At 37.0% G+C, this 20,067-nt stretch overlaps 2 protein-coding genes and 2 long non-coding RNA genes across 4 annotated transcripts; 1 reads left to right on the top strand and 3 right to left on the bottom strand.

The window, feature by feature from the left end:
- Window positions 1-319: 319 nt before the first annotated feature.
- On the top strand, window positions 320-7,993 carry pelo (pelota mRNA surveillance and ribosome rescue factor). The gene is made up of 13 exons (XM_008436774.2): window positions 320-541; window positions 1,124-1,216; window positions 2,359-2,509; window positions 2,958-3,048; window positions 3,724-3,887; window positions 5,054-5,114; window positions 5,194-5,355; window positions 6,160-6,206; window positions 6,279-6,352; window positions 6,434-6,505; window positions 6,939-7,013; window positions 7,135-7,166; window positions 7,606-7,993. Exons 1-13 carry the CDS (start codon window positions 501-503, stop codon window positions 7,698-7,700), a joined length of 1,158 nt encoding a protein of 385 aa, XP_008434996.1. The 5' UTR covers window positions 320-500; the 3' UTR covers window positions 7,701-7,993.
- Window positions 7,994-9,463: 1,470 nt separating this feature from the next.
- Window positions 9,464-14,028, bottom strand: LOC103481371 (progestin and adipoQ receptor family member 4). The gene is made up of 3 exons (XM_008436772.2): window positions 13,694-14,028; window positions 11,086-11,304; window positions 9,464-10,164 (listed from the first exon to the last, which is right to left on the bottom strand). The coding sequence occupies exons 1-3, from the start codon at window positions 14,001-14,003 to the stop codon at window positions 9,731-9,733; spliced, it is 963 nt and encodes a 320-aa protein (XP_008434994.1). The 5' UTR covers window positions 14,004-14,028; the 3' UTR covers window positions 9,464-9,730.
- A 1,114-nt stretch (window positions 14,029-15,142) lies between these two features.
- LOC103481370 (uncharacterized) lies at window positions 15,143-16,218 on the bottom strand. The gene is made up of 2 exons (XR_001777622.1): window positions 16,166-16,218; window positions 15,143-16,087 (listed from the first exon to the last, which is right to left on the bottom strand). It is a non-coding gene; the product is annotated as an uncharacterized LOC103481370 (long non-coding RNA).
- A 1,952-nt stretch (window positions 16,219-18,170) lies between these two features.
- On the bottom strand, window positions 18,171-20,027 carry LOC103481369 (uncharacterized). The gene is made up of 3 exons (XR_536278.2): window positions 19,982-20,027; window positions 18,384-18,449; window positions 18,171-18,305 (listed from the first exon to the last, which is right to left on the bottom strand). It is a non-coding gene; the product is annotated as an uncharacterized LOC103481369 (long non-coding RNA).
- Window positions 20,028-20,067: the final 40 nt, after the last annotated feature.

Genomic DNA, 20,067 nt, shown 5'->3' with positions numbered 1-20,067 from the left:
CCCTGCCCACAGCCATCAGCATCTACAAAATCTATTTGAAGAGCCTTGGATAATATGAATTATAATAACATTTAGTTGCTCTTCCATATTAATAAAGTATTTCTGAATTTTAATTTAAAAGTTGTTGTTTTTTTTTCAAAGAAATGTTCCAAAAGTATAAATAAGTAAATACAATTAACTATAATACCCACCTCAACACATTTCCTCCAAACTGGCRCTGAAGAATGATCCAAGCTTAAATCATCACGTGTAAGTATTAAATGATAAAATAGCTTGCCAAAGCGACGCCCACGGAAGTGACCCAAATGGAAAGACGTATTTTCTTGTGACGTAATGCCTCGGCGCCTGGCAACATGAACTGAGTGATTCATTCTAAAGTTAAGACATGGCTTTTTCTTAGTTTGCGCTCCTATCGGTATAAAAATGTATCTAACTTGGTCAAACGCGAACCTCGATAGCTTAGGCTAACAGTTGTGTTAACATTTTACCATCGTCCCACCATGAAGTTGCTCAATAAAGATATTGAGAAAGATAATGCCGGGTGAGTGCTAATGTTAGCAAGCTAAAAAAGCATGCTATTTGGTAAATGTGTCAACGTAGACGTAAACGAGCATGTGTAAGCTGCATCAACTCCTGCTTTAACGGGCGAAGGGGTTTGTAAAAATACATGAAAGCATTGCTAAGGTGTGTCCAGATTATAACTTTTCTGTGACTAAGCATACAACTATGAGTAAGCAGCAGCAACATTTATGTCATAACTTATCTACGCCATAATTACTGTATCAACATGCGTCATTTAATGTGTTTGTACCTTTCTAATTACATTTAAATTAATTTTAAAAAATACTGTATTGATCCCAAAAGGAAATAAAATGTAACGAATTTAATTAGAGAGCTATGGCGATGGCTGTGGGCAGGAAAAATCTCCTGTAGCAGTCCGTATTACAGCGAATTTGATAAAACCTCTGATTGGAGACAGTTTTTCATGAAGAAGATGGTCAGGGTTGTCCATAGTTTTCTTGATTTTATTTTATTATTCACCCAGATAATATTCTATTATAAGCATATTTTAATTAATTAACAAATTAATTAATATGTTGAATATGTGTTTATTCTGCCTCAGTCAGGTGACTCTGGTGCCCGAGGAGGCAGAGGACATGTGGCACACCTATAACCTGCTCCAAGTGGGGGACAGCCTGAGAGCCTCAACCATCAGGTAAACATTAATGTCCATAACATCAAGACAGGAAACCGGCCATTTTCTAAAACGTATTTAAATATAAAGGTGTTTTTATCTTAAGTGCAAAACATATGAATATATTTTTTGTACAGTTTTGGCTTATTTACTGCCCTGACAGAGCTGCTCTGCTGCGATTAGTCAAATCCTGCATTAGTTGATGATTAATTCAATAATGGTGATTAATTCCTGGTAGGAAGAGCTTCTTTCCTTCATAAAATCACCATTTGAAAACTGCTTTTAGCTCAAATTTATTTGATGATCTGAGAAAATGACAAAAAGAAGAAAAAATCAGTACTGGGGCACAGCGATCTGATAAAAATGCTTCGACATTTTAACTCTGCTGATTGATAACACAACACATAATTAGATGGTGATTACTTCTGTAATTACTAGATAAGCATTAATACGTCCCTTCCTGCTGTTTTCACCACCACAATCGTTACATAACCACCATAATTCTGAATAATCATTTGTAGATTCTAATCTGCTGCATGAAAATAACAGAGATGTTACGGTCTCCTCCAGCGCAGAAATAATATTTTAATATTTTTCTGAAACTTCATAGATATATAGAAATCAAAATCACAATTAAGTTGTTAATGTGCCGCTCCAGTGTTCAGTCTGTGCTACCCATTAATCTGTCCTGCCTTGTGGTAATGCGATGTGTGCATGCTACGTATCGATGCTACATATTGATGCTACGTATCGATGCTACGTATCAATGCTACGTAACGTACATTAGGAAAATCTGATGAGGCAGCACAGATAGTCAGAACTTCGGTCGGACAACAACTTCAAAACTGTAAGATGTTCTACACCGTTAGCATCCATGTTTACTTCCGCAAACATTGAGCTGCTCCTTCTTCTTCATTTTAATGGCGGTTGGCAAAACACTGAGCATGCTCTCTATGTGTGATGTTATTGCGCCCTCTAGTGCGCATGCTGGACACTTTCAGGTCGTTTGCAGTTCACACTGGAGATCACATACAAATGTTAGGAAATGTGAACACGCAACCCCCAAAAAAGAAAGAAAAAATCTGATTTAACCAAATAAATGWRAATTGAGCATGAAGGCCTGCAGTGTGAGCGCAGCCTTTGYTGTYTGCTGTCTCCCACAGGAAGGTGCAGACCGAGTCGACCACAGGAAGCGTGGGCAGCTCCAGGGTTCGGACCACTCTGACTCTGTCTGTGGAGGCCATCGACTTTGACTCGCAGGCCTGCCAGCTCAGAGTGAAGGGCACCAACATCGAGGAGAACCAGTATGTCAAGGTCCGACACGTTACCCGAAACCTTTTTATTATTTACATTTAAAGAAAGTTCAGTGTTTCTTCAGGATGAAAACGTATTTCATTAATAGACAGAAATATCTGGGAAATTAGATCAATGCAGGTGAAACAAAAACAGAGAAACTCTTTCATTATTCTTTCCTTTTTCTAGTCTTTTTTACATTTTCTTTCTTTTTTCTTCCACTCTTTCATTCTTGAGTCTTCTTAGTCTCTCTTTTCCTAGTCTTTCTCATCTTTTTTACACTTTCTTCCTGTTTTTTTAGTCTTTCTTTTTTCCTAGTTTTTTTTAGTTTCTTTTTTAGTCTTTCATTCTTCCTCCCTTTCTTTCTATCTTTTGTTCTTTGTTTCCTGTCTGTCTGTCTGTCTGTCTGTCTGTCTGTCTCTTATTTCTGAATCTCTAAAACGTGGCTGTTATGACGTCTTTTCTCCAGATGGGGGCGTACCACACCATCGAGCTCGAGCTCAACAGGAAGTTCACTCTGGCTAAGAAATGCTGGGACAGCGTGGTTCTGGATCGTATCGGTAACATAAACACAAAAACATATTTTTTAAAATTTAATCTTTAATTTGCCAGGATTAAAAAAGACACTGAGATTAAAAGCCTCTTTTTAATTACACAATTATTCATTCTGTTCATGTTGAACCTTTTTTTATTTTAAACTTTTTAAACGAGGTTGTCCAAAGTGTGGCCTGTGGGCCATTTGTGGCCCTTGGATTAATTTTGTGCGGCCTCTGAATTCAATAATGGTACAAATTTGATCGTTTTAGGCAGCTTTATATCTTCTTAAACGGAAAATATTAAATACAACACAACTAATTTTTCTTCAGTTATCCTTTTATTATTATTATTAGCCATCATGTTTGCAGTAACAGTCGTAAAAGAAAATTGCTTACTTACTTTTGTTGCTGGAAATAAACTAATAACATTTCATAGACTTAAAAAATTGAGCCCGTAAAGTTAAATATCTGTAAACATTAATGCAAACATTAAATTGTCACGTTTTATTTATCAGTGTGCAGGTAAAAGAGAGAATTCACAACAATATTTTTGTGTTTTTAATTGGAGGAAAGGAAAACAAATTGGCCCCTGAATACTTTCGGTTTGGGGATTTTGGCCCTCGGTTCATAAAGTCTAAACATAAATAAGACCTGAACCTGCATGAGGCGCCGTTAAGCACGTCTGTGTCTCTGCTTCAGAGCAGGCCTGCGATCCGGCGCAGAGAGCAGACGTGGCGGCCGTGGTGATGCAGGAGGGCCTGGCCAACGTGGTGCTGGTGACCCCCGCCATGACCCTGCTGAGAGCCAAAGTGGAGGTCACCATTCCTCGGAAGAGGAAGGGAAGCTGCAGCCAGCATGAGAAGGTGAGTCTGCTGCAGCGCCAGGCGTTTGGTTTCTCCCCATCTTCTCTCATTACAGCAATAAATCTAACGACACTCGCTGCGTTTCCATCAGATCTATAAGCCAATATAGAAACTTTATTTTAATTTTGACTGCAACTATTAATATAATAGCAAGAAAGATTAAAAATATTTAATAAGGTCACTTAAAATATATTTTTATGTTTTCTTTAGCTTTGGGGATTAAAAATTGTGTACGATCTCATATTTTATATGACGTCCAATCACCAATCATTCTCAGAGGTGTGAGGAGTACGCAAAAATTATACTCAAGTAAAAGTAGCAGTACTTCAACATACTGTATTTATGTTGAAGTAAAAGTAAAACGTAACCATCCAAGAAATTACCCCAGATTAAAAAAGTATTTGGTAAAAAGTTTACTCAAGTATTGAGTGACTGATCAAATTATCACTTAAAAAATTACATCATCAGATGGACTAAAATATAAAGTTAAGTGGAAATTTTGGTATTTTACGGACAAAAATGACAATAAGTCATATAAATAACAAAAAATGGCAAAATCAGGAAAAGGAAATGTTTCTAAATCAGTTTCTTTCAATAAAAAACTTATAAACTTTAACAAAAACTGAAGCTGTGTGTCTGGTGGATGTTTGGTTTAAACATGTTTGTTTTTCATTCAGTGGGTAGAAAATCCAGAAATTTTACTCAAGAGTAGAGATACTTCATAATAAAATTACTCAAGTAAAAGTAWAAAGTACAGTGTAGTAAAAAATACTCCTAAAAGTGCATTTTTTCTAAATTTACTCCAGTAAATGTAACTAGTTATTACCCAACTCTGATCCTTCTCCACGTATCTCTGTCAAGAGAGTGGCCCTGTGCAGCTCCGTCTTTATTTTCCCCCTCTGACTGTTTTCAGTCTTCTAAATGCGTAGAAGAAGAACGCCTGTTGCTCGTTGTGTCTACTGGGCTCAGCACCGCCCCCTGTCAGTGAGGCATGGTACTTTCTGCCTCACCTGCTGCATTTTCCCTACACATTTATGACTGATCAGAAAGACTGAATATGTCACACATTTTCATTAAATATATTTCTTCCACTTCATAAATATACTTCAAAGTAAGCAGCAATACAGCACATGTCTCTTACAGAAATAGGTTTTTCTTTTCTCCAGGCGCTGGAGCGGTTCTACGAGGCGGTGATGCAGGCGATTCTTCGTCACATTAATTTTGAGGGTAGGACAATAGCTAAACTACAAGTTCTCTATTTTAATTTGTTAATCCATATGAAGGTTTGCTTTTTGGTTGCTGTCAGTGGTGAAGTGCATCCTCGTGGCCAGCCCCGGGTTTGTCAAGGACCAGTTTTAYGCCTACGTCTTCAAAGAGGCGGTGCGACAGGACAACAAGGTCCTGCTGGAAAAYCGACCTAAATTCATGCTGGTCCACTCGTCATCAGGCCACAAATACTCACTCAAAGGTAGGAGCTGCTGCAACGTTTTGAATTAAACAGATGATTTTACTACAAGGATGGAAACAATTAATCCACTTATTATTAATTGTCAATCAATTATTTACTAGATTAAAATAATTCCAATCGATTAGCTAATAACTTCCACTTTAGACCTTTTAGTGTTGTAGTTTGGCCRCCGACCAGCAGAGGGCGTAATGAAGCTGAGCCATATGGTGCTGAACGGAAACGTGATACAGAATCAAAGATGGCGGCCGAGCCAGAAAGAGTAACGGTCAAARCAAGAGTCCGGTGCGAGCTGCAAAATGCACTTTATGCGGTTCTGAATTTTAAACAGTCAACAAAATCCTTAAGTGTCACTTTAATAGCGCTCATTTAGCCGAGCTGCATGACAGAATAGCGTCACTTCCCTCATAATGCGCAACAAAGGAGAAGATGTGATGACAGAAAAGTGGAGGAGATAACKGGAGAAAAATGTGAAAAACATGGCGCCAGTAAGARAGATTGATTTTAAGGGCTGCTGTGAGTTAATTCACTTAATGAAGCGCAGTTTGATCATTTCTTCAAGAGTAACTACCTTCGGTATGAATATGTCAGTGCGTGCATAAAAAAACCAAAACTTCTTCATGTTCAGATGGTCGGCCATCTTGATACAAGATGGCCGACCATCTTAAAAACTGGCCATTTTCTTAAAAACTGAAGTTTTTAAGAAAATGGCCACYTATCAATTTGTCATCAGTTAGTGCTTAGAATAATTGATAACTAGCGTCCCTAACTAGCAGCTAGAGGCGTGACTAGTTGTTTGTTTTGCAGAAATCCTGTGTGACCCGGCCGTGACCAGCAGGCTGTCTGACACCAARGTGAGTTTCGGCTTCACCTGATTTCCTCCTCTATTCAAGGAGTTTTCATCAGTTTTTGTGTTTGACATCCAGGCGGCTGGAGAAGTGAAAGCCCTGGAAGATTTCTACAAGATGCTGCAGCACGAGCCCGACAGAGCCTTCTATGGGTCAGGAACCAGAACCAGAACCAGCAGTTTGGACCAGCAGCAGCTCCTGTCGCTCATTTGTCAGTTTTCCCTTCTGTACAGAATCGCTCACGTAGAAAGAGCCGCGGACGCGCTGGCCATTGACACGCTGCTGATCAGCGACAAGTTGTTCAGGTGAGGAGAGAGAGAGACTGGACGGGGTCGGACGGGGTCATGAGGTCACAGAATGAACTGGGAGAMCTGGCTTCTGCTGAAAACATTAGCATTAGCTGCAACTGATTCACATTTTCTACTGGTTTCAACATGAAAATGATCCATCAGTCCATCTGCCCGTCCATCCAACTACACACCCATCCATTAAGTTGATATTTCCACTCATCCATCTGTTTTTCTATTCCATCCATCCATCCATCCATCCTTCTACTCATCTATCCAACCAACCAATATTTCTGTGAAGTTTTGTTTTTGTGTTTTGAAATGTGACTCTTAAGGTTTTGATAACTTTTTAATCTCAAGTTGGGACATGAGAACGTTTAGAAACCGTCCGTCTGTCGTTTCTCACTCTCTTTATTTCTCTCTTCTACGTTTTGTTTTGTTCTGGGTTCAGACATCAGGACATTCAGACACGCAGTCGATACGTCCGGCTGGTGGACAACGTGAGAGACAACGGAGGAAACGTCCGGTAACTAACTTAAATATTTAAATACTGTATATATTTAACCTTTAATCTGTTTGTTACCAAGATATTTGACATTATTTATACTTATTGATAAGTTGATTTGTCCGTATTTTTTTCCATGCAGAATATTCTCAAGCCTTCATGTCTCTGGTGAACGTAAGTTGCAGATATTTTGTCGACATAATAAATGCTATAGTCACATCATTTTCACTTATTTTTCACATTTAAACTGCATTTTTTCACTAAATAATTCAGAATGTTAAAATTTTGATGGCGGCCATCTTGATTCTTTTTACCAACAGTAGTAAATTATATATAATAATGAATTGATAGTGCATTTTCTAGTTTGTATCGTTTTTATCTCCAAAGTGCTGGAAAAGTTTGAAAATTTACCTTGAAAATGTTTGAATTTTACTGCGTCATAATTTTAATATTTTTTAATGCAACACAATGTAAAAAAAGCAATTATACCATTTCATCTTAGATAAATGTGCTGTTTGACATCCTCACTCCATTTTTATTTACTTACAATGCCTCACTATGCCTTAAAAATCTTTTGTGTTTTTGTCATGAATATCCTGAACTGTTTCCTCAGAGCTGACCCAGCTCAGCGGAGTTGCCGCCATCTTGCGGTTTCCCATCGCCGACCTGTCAGACGCCGAAGACGACAGCAGCTCAGGCGAAGATTGACCCGGTTCACAGCTTTGCAGTGATTCTGTCGTTGAAACAAATCAGCCGAAGTAGCAAAAGTTTTTCCACTTCTGTAAAGCTGAGGTGACGCGTTTCTGAGTGGCCATATTTCTACSTAACCGAATGCAGTTTAGAGTGGGTTGATGCTTTCGATTTGAAAAGCTGCAGGAGCTAGAAAATAACAATCCAGTTGTTGCCAAATCCAGATTTATTTCAGAGATTTTCCTCCTTTTTTTTTTTGAAGTGTACATACAGCTAATTTTTCTTTGAGATTAAACAGGAGAACCATGCTGCTGAGACTCGTTTCACTTCCTATCATGCATGAAATAAACACATCAGCCCAACATATGAAAATATAATCTTTATTGTGCATTACAAGTTTACAGACTCTTTTGTTATTATGGGTCACGACCCAGAAACTGCTGCAGATCAGTAAACTATGAATCAAGTAACTCAGGATTTTCATCTGATACGGCGATATCAGAGTTCAGTAACGGTGCAGTTTGTTCCTCTTCTTCTCTGGCATTAAAAACTTCTGTGGAAAAGAGTTTGAGCAGCTACAACTAAAGTGCATTTTAAGGGTTCGTTCACAGCAGCTCTGTTTAGTCTGGTTTAATAGATCTCTAGTTCGTCTGGGGAGGCGTGTGTGTAGTCAAACTAATGCAGACAAACTTCGGTCTCGGTTTGGTTGAAATTAACTCTGGTGTGGTTTGAATTCTTACACTCCAAAAGCAGGAAGTGAACTGCTGCGCAGAGCATTCTGGGTAAATACAATCAAAACAAACAGGTGAGTCTAGCGCTAGAGGGAGAAATGAGATGTTGGTGTTTTGATAAAAAGAAATTCTACAATCACTAAATTTGATGCTACATAATTTTTGTTTTCGCTTTACAAAGAAGGTCTAAATGTCGTTTCCTTCAGTGGTTTTTAGTGCAGCGCCACCTCAGGCGAGGAGGGGAACCGGTTCTTCAAAGGGTTTGGTTTGTCTGACGTGGCGCAGTGTGAAACCTACGGAAGCCAAGAGCGGACATTTTCTGCATGCACGTTTTGAGATGATTTTTATCCAAATAACGAGTTAATCTGGTAAAAAGTTTTGTTTTCTTGATCTTGAGATCACGAGATGATGTGTTTGTTCAACCTGATTCCATTCTTCTTGCCACTGTGGATTGAACAAGTTTGTTCGAAAACAATGTTTAGCTCGTTATCTTGAGAAAACTATTTGGAAATTAAATAACTATATCAAGAAATGAACTCATCTCCAGAAAACCACTGGAAAAATCAACTGGTTTCCTCCAGAAAAAAAGGAGAAATTAACTACTGTATTTTCCGGTCTATAAGGTGCACCTTACTATAAGCCGCACCCACAAAGTAAAAAAAAAAAAAACTAAAACTGGAAATGTACATGTATAAGCCACTGGTTTCTCCGTTGCTCTCTTGTTTTCTGTCGCAGAGGGCTGCATCCTTAATAAATCTGCTATTAAGGACGCAGCCCTGCGCCTCCAACCATGGATTCGTTCACGCCGAACTTGTGTGCAGYGGCTCCATTTCCCTCCTGTACTGCCAGATCGATATCCCTCAACTTAAAAATGGCATCATATGAACTTCTTCGTGTGGGTTCCATGATGAGGGGGTATGAGTTTGAAAACATTTCTCCGTCGTGCCTGCTGCTAGCATGTGCTTGTTCTAAATGAAAATTAGCACTTTCTTCTTTGATTTCCAATTTTGACTTCCATTGATTCACTTCCTGCTGAAGTGAATCAATGGAAGAAAAATCCACAGAAAAGCCTCACCGGGCTGTAAACCACATGGTTCAAAGCGAGAGAGAAAAGTAGCGGCTTATGGTTCAATAAATACTGTAGTTATCTTGAGAAAACCATTGGGAAAAGGTATATGCGGAAAACATCCGCTCTTGGATTCCGTAGAAAGCAAACCGCAACAGCTGAAAATGCAACAAATGTTGAAAATTTTGTCCCCAGTCGAACTGAATCAACCGAACCATCAGGTGTGAAAATATCCTCAAGCATCCAGAGCTTCACCCTGCGGGACACTGGAAGGTCTTAATCCAGGCCAAGTCCTCCATGGTTCCCCAGTGCAGGTAGACGATGGAGCAGACCACCATGACGTGCATGATCTGGTGGCTGTTCCCCCAGTTGTCGAACAGGCCGGGGCTGAAGCGCTCGGGGATCTGGATCACGTTGACCAGGCCTCCCAGCACGGCCAGGGCGTCCATGATGACGAAGAGCCGCAGCGAGTCGGGGCTGCCCACGCCGCTGCCGTAAACCCGGAACAGGAAGAGGCTGATGCGGAACAAGGCCTGCCAGATGAACGCCCGCAGGCGCAGGAAGTTTGTGTGGGCCGTGGTGGCGCAGTAGATCCCRTAGGTCGACAGGAGGATGTAGGCCAACATGGCGGCCTGCTGGATGGCCGGGTAGCACAGGAGGGTGATGTAAATGATGGGAAGAGCTCCTGGACGAAGACCGATATGACATACATCAGGTCCTTCTGTTATACCACTAATACAACAAACATTTTCACATTTTCAACCTAATTGTATTAGTTAAAAAATATATGCATAAAATCAAAAGAGCAAAGCAAATAAGAAAATAACATTTTTTTGTGACTTAGCTTTTGGTTTATATATGTATACTTTTTGATCTGTTTGCATTTGCTGTATTTATTTAGTTCTAAGTTAATATAGATTTTGTTGTTTTGTCAATCCTTTTTACCATTAAGATAATTAAAAATAAAGACAGGATTTTAGCAGTAGCCATTATGCAAATTCACATTTTCCATGTTTTCAATGTTTCCATTTGAAAAAACTGCTACTAAAAAACTGCCCAAGCCCTTTAAAAAATGTAAAGAATAAAGAACACCCAGCCCTTTTGTCTAGGAAATAAGCCCTTAAAAAAAAAAACTAAGCCAGTTCCACGGTTACCTAGCAACCCCAGCCCGTCACCTAGCAATATGAGCAAAGCTCCAGGGCGTGGCCAGCAGTAGCTGCTTATTTGGATTTAAAGCGACAGGAGACCCTTCTAAGTTCAACAAATTATATATCTAAAATAAACAAAATTGTTATAAAATGTATAATAATTAAAATAGATTATAAAGTCTTGGTAACCAAAATCCTATTTCAAAAAATGCTAATTCAGCTTTGACAGAAAAAACATTCAAAAAGAGGCAAGTAGCGCAAACTAGCTACTTAGCACTGGCTGTCAATTGATTGGACAAAAGTCTTAAACAACTGCTGTCTAAATGTAAATTATAGCGTTCATTTTAATTTATCGTGTGATTAATTGGTTTATTGTTTATTGTGACAGGTTTACCTGCTGACTGTGTTGAAAAGCAGAGTTAACGCACATTAAACGGACTTTCCTTCAGGATTCTTACCCAGAGTGTTCACCAGGCAGACCCCAACCATGTCCAGGGAGAGCAGAGTGTCGTACACATGCTCACCGCCGATGTGGTTCATGAACACATGGTAGAGAACTGAGCCAATGGTGGGGCAGAGGCAGGCCAGGTAGTGGGCGACACAGATCCAGGTGCTGTCCACCTCCATCCAGGGGATGCTGTAAGGCAGCAGCACCAGGAATAGCAGGAAGGGGATACCTGGGGGGGAAATGGAGGAAACCTGGGTACAAGTCCTTAACATCCTGTAATATAGGAAGGTACTGCCAGAGCTGGGAAATTAGCTGCATTTACTTGAGTAACGTTAGCATGAAGTATCTATGACGGAGTATTAGGACCGGTGTAGAAAAAAAGTACATTTCTCCCAAAAAAAAAAAAACATATTTTGAGATTAATCTCAGAAATCTAAGAAAACAGGGAAATTTCAGAGTTTGAAAAGAAAAAAAAATCTATTTTTGAGATTGATCTCAAAATTTCTATGTATTTTTCTAGCCAATTTTCAACAATTTTGTACCTTTTACTTTTACTTGAGTTACTTTATTGTTAAGTATCTACGATGGAGTATTAGAGCCATTGCTTATATAACAAAAGGAAGAGGAAATTTCTGCCAAAAATACTCTGAAATTTGGACATCAATCTCGGAAATCTCCTTAAAAATAAAAATGTATTACTTGAAACTCAGAAATGTCCATGTTTTTCCTAAAACTATTTTTTTTTAATTAATTTCAATTTGAAAAGTCAATTTTTTTAACTTTTCAATTATATTTTAGAAAAAAAAGGAGGAGTAAATTCCTGCCAAAAAAAGAAAAGTTTTGAGAATAATCTCATGGAAATATCAGTTTCAAAAGTAGAAAATATTCAACATTTGGACATTTTATGAGTTTGAAAAGCCAAACATTTTAAAATTTTCAGTTGTTAAGGTTTTATATTGATAGAAATTGATCCAAAAAATGTGAATGATTTTGTTATTTTGTTATTTTGTAATTATGCTGTTTATATGAATTGTCTTCCATTTTTGATCAGTTACTTGAGATGCCTTTTTTCCAAATTAACTTTACTCTTAATTTCTTGGACGGCTACTTTTTACTTTTACTTCAGTAAGCACATAGTAGATCTAGTATTACTTGAGTAAAATTTTTGAGTACTGTTGACTTTTTATTGTGACACTTAATCACAACGGTTACACAGAAACGTCCTCTGATGTCAGGAAGCAAACAAAGTATTTCCTCTTTATCTTTTAATAATACAAAAATAATACAAAGTGGCAGCGGCTCCAACACATGGGGCACTTTAATGCTAATACCTCTTCACTTCCTCTCAGTAAGAGTGTTAGTGGGTAATGACCCTAAGGCCACGTTGGAAACGAGACAAAAAATAAATAAAATAAAACTTTTCCCCCCACCTCTAAATTTAAAATTTTACCAGTAAAAAGTGAAAAACGAACCAAACGGGTAATATTCTGTCCCGCTCTGCAGGTGACTGATGTTCCCCAGCAGGAGTCACCTTTAAGGACCCAGTTAACCATCGGATATTTCCAACTCTGGGCTTCCTGGGGCAGATTAGAGCTAATGCCCCATATCCTCATTACACTTCCCCCAGGGATGCGTGTAACCGGCATAAGTGAAAGTACAGACCATGTGCTGAGCTGAGCTCTTCCTCCATAGTACATTCCAATTAGTTAAAGCAGTTTCACCACTTATTCTGATGCTTTTATACTTCGTTCAGCTTTGGTCCAGATTCCTATAGAAGACCATTAATGCCACATTGATGGAGAAAAAAAAATAAACAAAAATGTATAACTCATAATTATGATGTCGCTAATCTCTAAATAATGAGAAATTCAAATTCAAAAATACTTTATTGATCCCAAAGGGAAAGTAAATTCAAAATTATGAGACAGTACCACATACTTTTGAGATTACCTCATAATTATGGATTAGTGTTTCATAACTCTGCTATACTTAGTCATACGACTTAGTATCTCAAAATTATGACTTAATATTTCATTATTATTGAGATAGCCAAGTCATAATTATGATGGCTATCTCAAAATTATGAGATACCTCCTCATAATTATGATTTGGTATCTTAATTTTGAGACATTGTCATAATTCTGAGATAATCTCTTCCTTGTCACCTTTATTAAAGACAAGTAGGTTCATATAAATATATAATGAAAATATTTTAATATTAATATTGAATATAACTATGTTACAAGTTTTATTTTATCAGACTGGCAGAAGTGGTGTTCCATATACTCCTAAACAAAAAAATTTTCATTAATTTGAAGAATTTACCATGAGAGTAATGTTCCAATCTCAATTATTGTATCTCAATTATTATTAAATATTATGAGATAGAAGTTGGAGATTTTTCATCAGAGTGGCAGAAATGTTCTTCCATAGATTCCTAAATAGAAATACTGAGGTGTTTTTTTTTTAACTTGAGGAACCTGCTATGAGTGAAGATGTTCCTCATGTTGTATCTCATAATTATTTATAAATATGAGACAGAAGTTGTTTCTTTTTTTCCACCATAGTGGCAGACATGGTCTTCCATAGATTTCTAAACAGAGTTTTTAACAGCCTACCATGACTGTAGATGTTCCCCAGCTCGTTGTGCATGTAGAAGAGGCTCCTGAGGCAGTCTGGCACGGTGGAAACAGGCCGGTATCCTGACAGGACGTACTTGTTGAACTGCAGGTGCGGCGGCGTCTTCGTTAAGTCCAAGAGCCGCGGACCCCGGTGAAGCCCCATCACGACTCCGCACGGCAGCTGATCTACCACTTCCTCTGCGGTTACATCCCAACGCTCAGGCCGCTCAGCCACGGCTCCCACATGAGCTGCAGAAAAGCCTGGGCGCTCTGAGATCCATCGCCGGACAGGTGCAAGTCCAAGCATGCAACCTGTTGAGCTGCCAGTGGCACGGCTCGAGCCGAGCCAATCAGCTGGCGGCTTCTATTCCTAATCTGGGGTAATCCCTGCAAAAGAACATGTGCACTGATGCAGCTTCTCCTTGTCATTGTTAATAACTAACGCGCGCTTTAACTTCACGGAAGTTCCTTTAAAGAGAAACGGTGAAGCTACACTGCAAAACCTCAAAATATTACTAAGTACTTTTTAGAAAGGCAGATTATTTAATCTAAAAGTGAAATAATCTGCCAGTGGAATTATTGATTCAACAAGTTCCTATATCTTTGCTGAAAAGTTAATTTTAAATTAGTTTTGTCTTATTTAAAATGTGCTATTTTAACTAGAAACTAGACCAAAAGTATGTGGTAAGATTTGTGTTTTTGCAGTGCATCTGTACTGTTTCTCTTCACCACAGTGCAAAATCACAAAATCTTACCCAGTATTCTAGTGAAAATATACTAGTACACAAGACAAAACAGACTTTAAGAGTAACTTTTCATAAATATTTTTTAAGTGAATAATTTGTACATATTCATAAAAAAGTACAAAATCTCATATATTTATAAAAAAATCTACTAGTACTTAAAAAAAAAACATTTACAAATTATTGACTTAAAACAAACTCCTATTTCTTGCTTTAAAGTTATTTTTAAGTTAGTTTAGTCTTATTTCAAGGGTGCTAAGCTATTTGATCTAGGAACTAGACTAAAAATACTGAGTAAGATTTTATGTTTTTACAGTGTGGTGAAGAGGAATAGTACAGTTACACTGCAAAAAACAAAGTGTTAAGTAAACATTGATAAACCCTAACCCTTTCACTCAAAAAAGCCATTTTTGATTTATCATAAATTAAAATAAATCTGCCAATGCACTCAGTACTTTATCAATATTGAGTAATTATTCATTTAAAACAAACTTCTATCTTGCTGAAATAAATTTGAAGTTGAAACTAGACCAAGAATACTTTGTAAGATTTTGTGTTTTGCCCAAAATAAAAAAAAAAATAAAGTTGAGAAAATGTAAAGCAAATGACATGAAGTTGGGATTTGGTTGTTTTAATCAAATACTGTACAATATTTATCAAGCTTTCTGACTTTCATAAATTAAACTGAATCACTGCCAGAGTATTTAGAGTAAAGATTTAAAAATAACAGCTTTATTAAACATGAATGGGAAACAGTACAAATAAAGCAACTAAATGAGCTGCTGGAAATATACAGTAAAACAGAACTGGAACATAATGGAGAAAGATTTAATCTGTATACAAAGAAAGAGGAAAATAAAACAGACAATGAAAACTGACTCCAGGTCAGTTCCCCTTCTACCAGTCTGCATCCCTTCCCTGAACGACGGTGTATGGTTTCATTCTTTGCTCTGATAAGCGTTTCCTTCAATTATGCAGATAAAAAATGATTAAATATATTCTATAATATATTTAACCATATATTATAGAATATAATATATTCTATAATTATTCATCCACCAATATTTACTTTGGTGGATGAATAAATTCAAATAATTTAGGCGCCTCTGTGTTGTTCACTTCATATGTTAGGATAGTAACTCTCTCAAGAGGGATTTTGATACAAAAATGATAAAAATTTAAAATAAAAACTGGTTTATAATAAAATAAAGACACAAACAAAACAGTTAGATGGCGATATTACCCCATGAAAATAACCAAAAAATTGTATTTCTTACAGAAAATGTTGCCATATTTTTGTCTTATAGTATATGAAAAGCCCATGTTTGGCATTTTAAACASGTTCTGGTGCGTTTATCCAAAATAAAACAATGTAAATCTTGATATCTCACAAACAAGATATTAACATACATGTAAAAGCCTRACAAAAACATTGTAGTAGAAACATTAATTATTCAAGATTAATTGATTTCTAAATTCATTATTGCGAGGCTAATKAATATTGCAGTTTGGCAATTTCATAAGTCAACTGGACCATACGCTGATATTGCATAAAAATRGCCGACATCCATACAAATAATGTACAAATAAGACACAAAACTGAAAACAATGAAACAGGGAACATGATTGTTTTCTCAGCTGAGTCAATCTACGAGAAAAGAAATAAAATAGTAAGGAAAAAGACTAAATAAATTCAAAAAGCTATTTAGAGTAAAATGATGCTTACCTTGATGGTCACCGTTCCCAAAGAATCCATTCAAATCATATTTCTTTCCTCCTAAAGGTGAAAATATGCAGCGTCATAAAATGGKTTTTTWWAAAAATGCCACACATCCATCATAACATATATTTTAGATTACTTTTGTAAGAAAGAGCTATTAAATGAGAATAATGGTGCAAGTTATCGATTAAGTAACTCTAAAGTTGATTGCTCTTGTGAGTTGAATAACGATTAATTAAGCTCAACATTTTCTTTAAAAATGTCTTTTTTTTCTTTTTTATCAAGAGTCGATCTTTCCACAACACAAAGGACTAAATATATGCTGACTTTTAAAAAATATATATAAACAGACATATAAATACATATTAAAAAAACATATAATTTAAGTTATCTCACATTATTAARGTTAGACAACCCTCAAAATTAACCGTGCATTTATTATCAAGTCTTTTTATATCAGGTTACAATTTTCTGCCAGCACATCTTCGCTTTCGTAGCACATTAATACTTTTTGGTTAAGAAAATTGCGTTACTCTGCCGTCAAGAGCGGCTGAATGATTGGTATAAAATTAAGTCTCTTATCGAGTATTTATTTTTCAAAACAACTAAAGGACTTTGTCTGGTGTTTATATGTCAAAACAGAACCGCATAAAGTGGATCTTRTATCCCAAATATAACTGTTAGGACCGTTACTGCGATGGTATGGCTCCGCCATCTTTGATTCTCCATTAACGGCTCCGCTTCAAGTCAGATGACCAGCGGCGCCCTCTGGTGGATGGCGGCCAAACTACAACACTAAAATAAGGTCTAATAGCTAATCTATTGGAACTAATTTGAATAAAACAAACTATTATTCATCCCGTGTATGAATAATTTTGCAAAGCCCTGCAGCGGAGACAGTAGTAGCAGCTCCAGGACTTGCCTTGCGGGTGGAAATGCAGCTTGAGTTGCTGCTGAATTTGTATCTGCCGCGGCAGCTGCAGGTCGTCCGGATTCTCAGACAGGTGAGCTTCGCCCTGCGTCTCTGCCACAGGTGRTGAGTCCAGTAAACCCGCCGTGCCGTCGGATAAATCCTGCACACCTTCGTCCGGCGTGAAGGAGCCTACAAGGTCCGGCGAGTCCTCCAGGAGCGGACTGGGAGTGGGAAATGCAACCGCTACAGACGACAAGGTTTGTATTCAGATTTAAACTTTACATATTTATTTATGCTTTAACAGCGCTTTGTTCAATTATGTTGTTTGATTTACCGTCTGGCTTCACTTGTCCTTTTAAGTAGCCTGCRTTCTCTAATCATAAAAAAAACAAATGAAAAGGAGTTAAATTAAAGCTGCAGTACGTAACTTTTATGTTTAAAAAATTACAYGTTTGTTTCAATTGTCAYCATGTTTTGTAAAATCTGCAAATATCGAGCTGAGTATTGAGTATATATGCAATACTGAGTATTGCAGAAAAAAATCCACTGCTCCAACCAATCAGAGGCAGGAGGGCCTTAGTGCTGTCAATCACCCTCATGTACAACTAACTGTGCAAATGGTAGAAAAACAACTTACAGTTACAGGAAAACCGTTTATCCGCAGTCACTATGCTAACTAGCTTCAACAGGCTAAGCTAGCTGAAGTGTACGGAGGTTGATTGGCAGCGCTAAGACCCGCCTCCTAGCTCTGATTGGCTGTTTCTAGTTAGCACTGGGAGCGGTGGAAAAATGAAAGAGAAGCTCAAGTTTTCCCCCGCCCCGATTATCTCTTACCTTAATGTCAAAACAACTAATATGTAAAAAATAAATTAAATAAAAGTTCCATCCTGCAGCTTTAGCTGAGCTGCATGAGTTAACTCATCTTATATTACAGGCCCAGACTTACCTTGGACTGCAAATGCTGATGATGATTACAAGAAAAACATGAAATAAAACAGAAGTTGGTTTTATTTATCCATTTACTTATTCAGGTTTAGTAAAAACTAAAAAAAAAACTGTAAGGTAATTCTGTCTAGGGAGGCTGACGGTCATAAATCAAACTCGTCGTATCTGCTAAAGCCAATCATGCACCACATCTTTAATCCATTATAGCAGTTTTAATAATGCGTTCTTCATGTTTTCTACCTCCAGCTGCAGATTCAAGAGGCTGAGACTGCTGAGCTTCCTGTTTACCTGCGGGGATTGAATTAAATTATAARCTGCAGAGCAACAGATAATCTGGGAATTCCCACAACACTTTATAAAACACACCGTATTTTCCTGAYTTTGCTTCTCCAAAACCAAGAATCTGTGGCGCGTAGGGAGTCTCTCCACCACCTGCAGTGAGTTCCCCATAAAGCAGATCAGAAAACAAACAAAAGAGGTCAAAATTAACTAAACCTGAAAAGTCTTGACATGTCAGAAAAATCCAACCTTTACTTTAAGTACATTTATTCAAACTATACTTAAGTAAATTTCGAAAAAGGAAAAAAAAAATTCTAGTAATTTCTTTTTTGCAAATTGCAAACTTGATATCAACTACGTGCACCAGCTGTAATTTTAGCAATTTAAAATTTTCTTTTCCATCCAAAAATGAATCCTNTTTGCTTCTCCAAAACCAAGAATCTGTGGCGCGTAGGGAGTCTCTCCACCACCTGCAGTGAGTTCCCCATAAAGCAGATCAGAAAACAAACAAAAGAGGTCAAAATTAACTAAACCTGAAAAGTCTTGACATGTCAGAAAAATCCAACCTTTACTTTAAGTACATTTATTCAAACTATACTTAAGTAAATTTCGAAAAAGGAAAAAAAAAATTCTAGTAATTTCTTTTTTGCAAATTGCAAACTTGATATCAACTACGTGCACCAGCTGTAATTTTAGCAATTTAAAATTTTCTTTTCCATCCAAAAATGAATCCTAATCTGTGCACACTGTTTAATCTGGATTATCATCCCTAATAATAAGTGTTGTCACATCTTTTTCCATGATTTTTTTTATTCTTTACTTTTATCTGTGATGTTTTTTTTAATATATTTTTTATCTTTCACCTGTTTTATTTTTCTTTACACTTCTCTTTTCTTGTCTTTATTTTTCTTTTCTCTCTTTTGCCTTTTCTGGCAAAGTGTTTATTACACTTTATTCACAGAATAAACTYAACTGACTGCTGCAGATTYCTGTACGTAAACAACTKAAACGCCAATCAYCAGTTTTTACTGTGATGAAAGTAAAATGCTAAATTTATGGAACAGATTAACTTTGCAAGTTTGTTTGTTTTTACTGTTTTTCTTACATGACACTGCAAAAACACAAAACCTTCTCAAGTAGCTTTGTCTAGTTTATAGTGGAAATATATTAATACACTTGAAATAAGACAAAACTAACTTAGAATTAACTTTTCAGTAGGATATTGGAGCTTGTTTTAAGTCAGTAAGACCTTAATATTGACGAAGAAGTCCTTGGCAGATTAATTCACTGATRAAACATTTTTCCCAGAAGTGAAATAATCTCCCAAAGAAACTAGTATWTTTTCATCAATATTAAGGATTTTTGAGTTAAAACAAGCTCCTATATCTCTCAGAAAAGTTACATATAAGTTGGTTTTRTCCTATTTCAAGTGTTTTAAGGTATTTGCWSTAGAAACTAAATGAAAACTACTTGGTAARATYTGRTGTTTTTGCAGTGCACTAAGCRGAACTGTGTCAAAATGTGGAAGTAGCTGAATTATCAACAAGTCATATGAAAACAGAACAAACATGCTAATGTTAGCTTAGCCCAGGAACCTGTAAACTTTACAATTTGTAAACTTTGAATTGACTAAATCAATATTWAGGCTTTTTATGCGTCTTTTTGTYGTGTTTGATTAATCTCACCATATTTTGCAGCTGATTTCCCGTTATATCCAAATCCAGAAGGTGCAGGATGATACGGCGATCCAATGAGGCCTGAATGCCAGAAA

The sequence above is a fragment of the Poecilia reticulata genome, linkage group LG19, assembly GCF_000633615.1.
Source record: "Poecilia reticulata strain Guanapo linkage group LG19, Guppy_female_1.0+MT, whole genome shotgun sequence".
In the NCBI taxonomy this organism is placed as follows: Eukaryota; Metazoa; Chordata; class Actinopteri; order Cyprinodontiformes; family Poeciliidae; genus Poecilia; species Poecilia reticulata.
The sequence above is the reverse complement of the archived record's forward strand: the minus strand, read 5'-3'. Positions and strand labels throughout refer to the sequence as shown.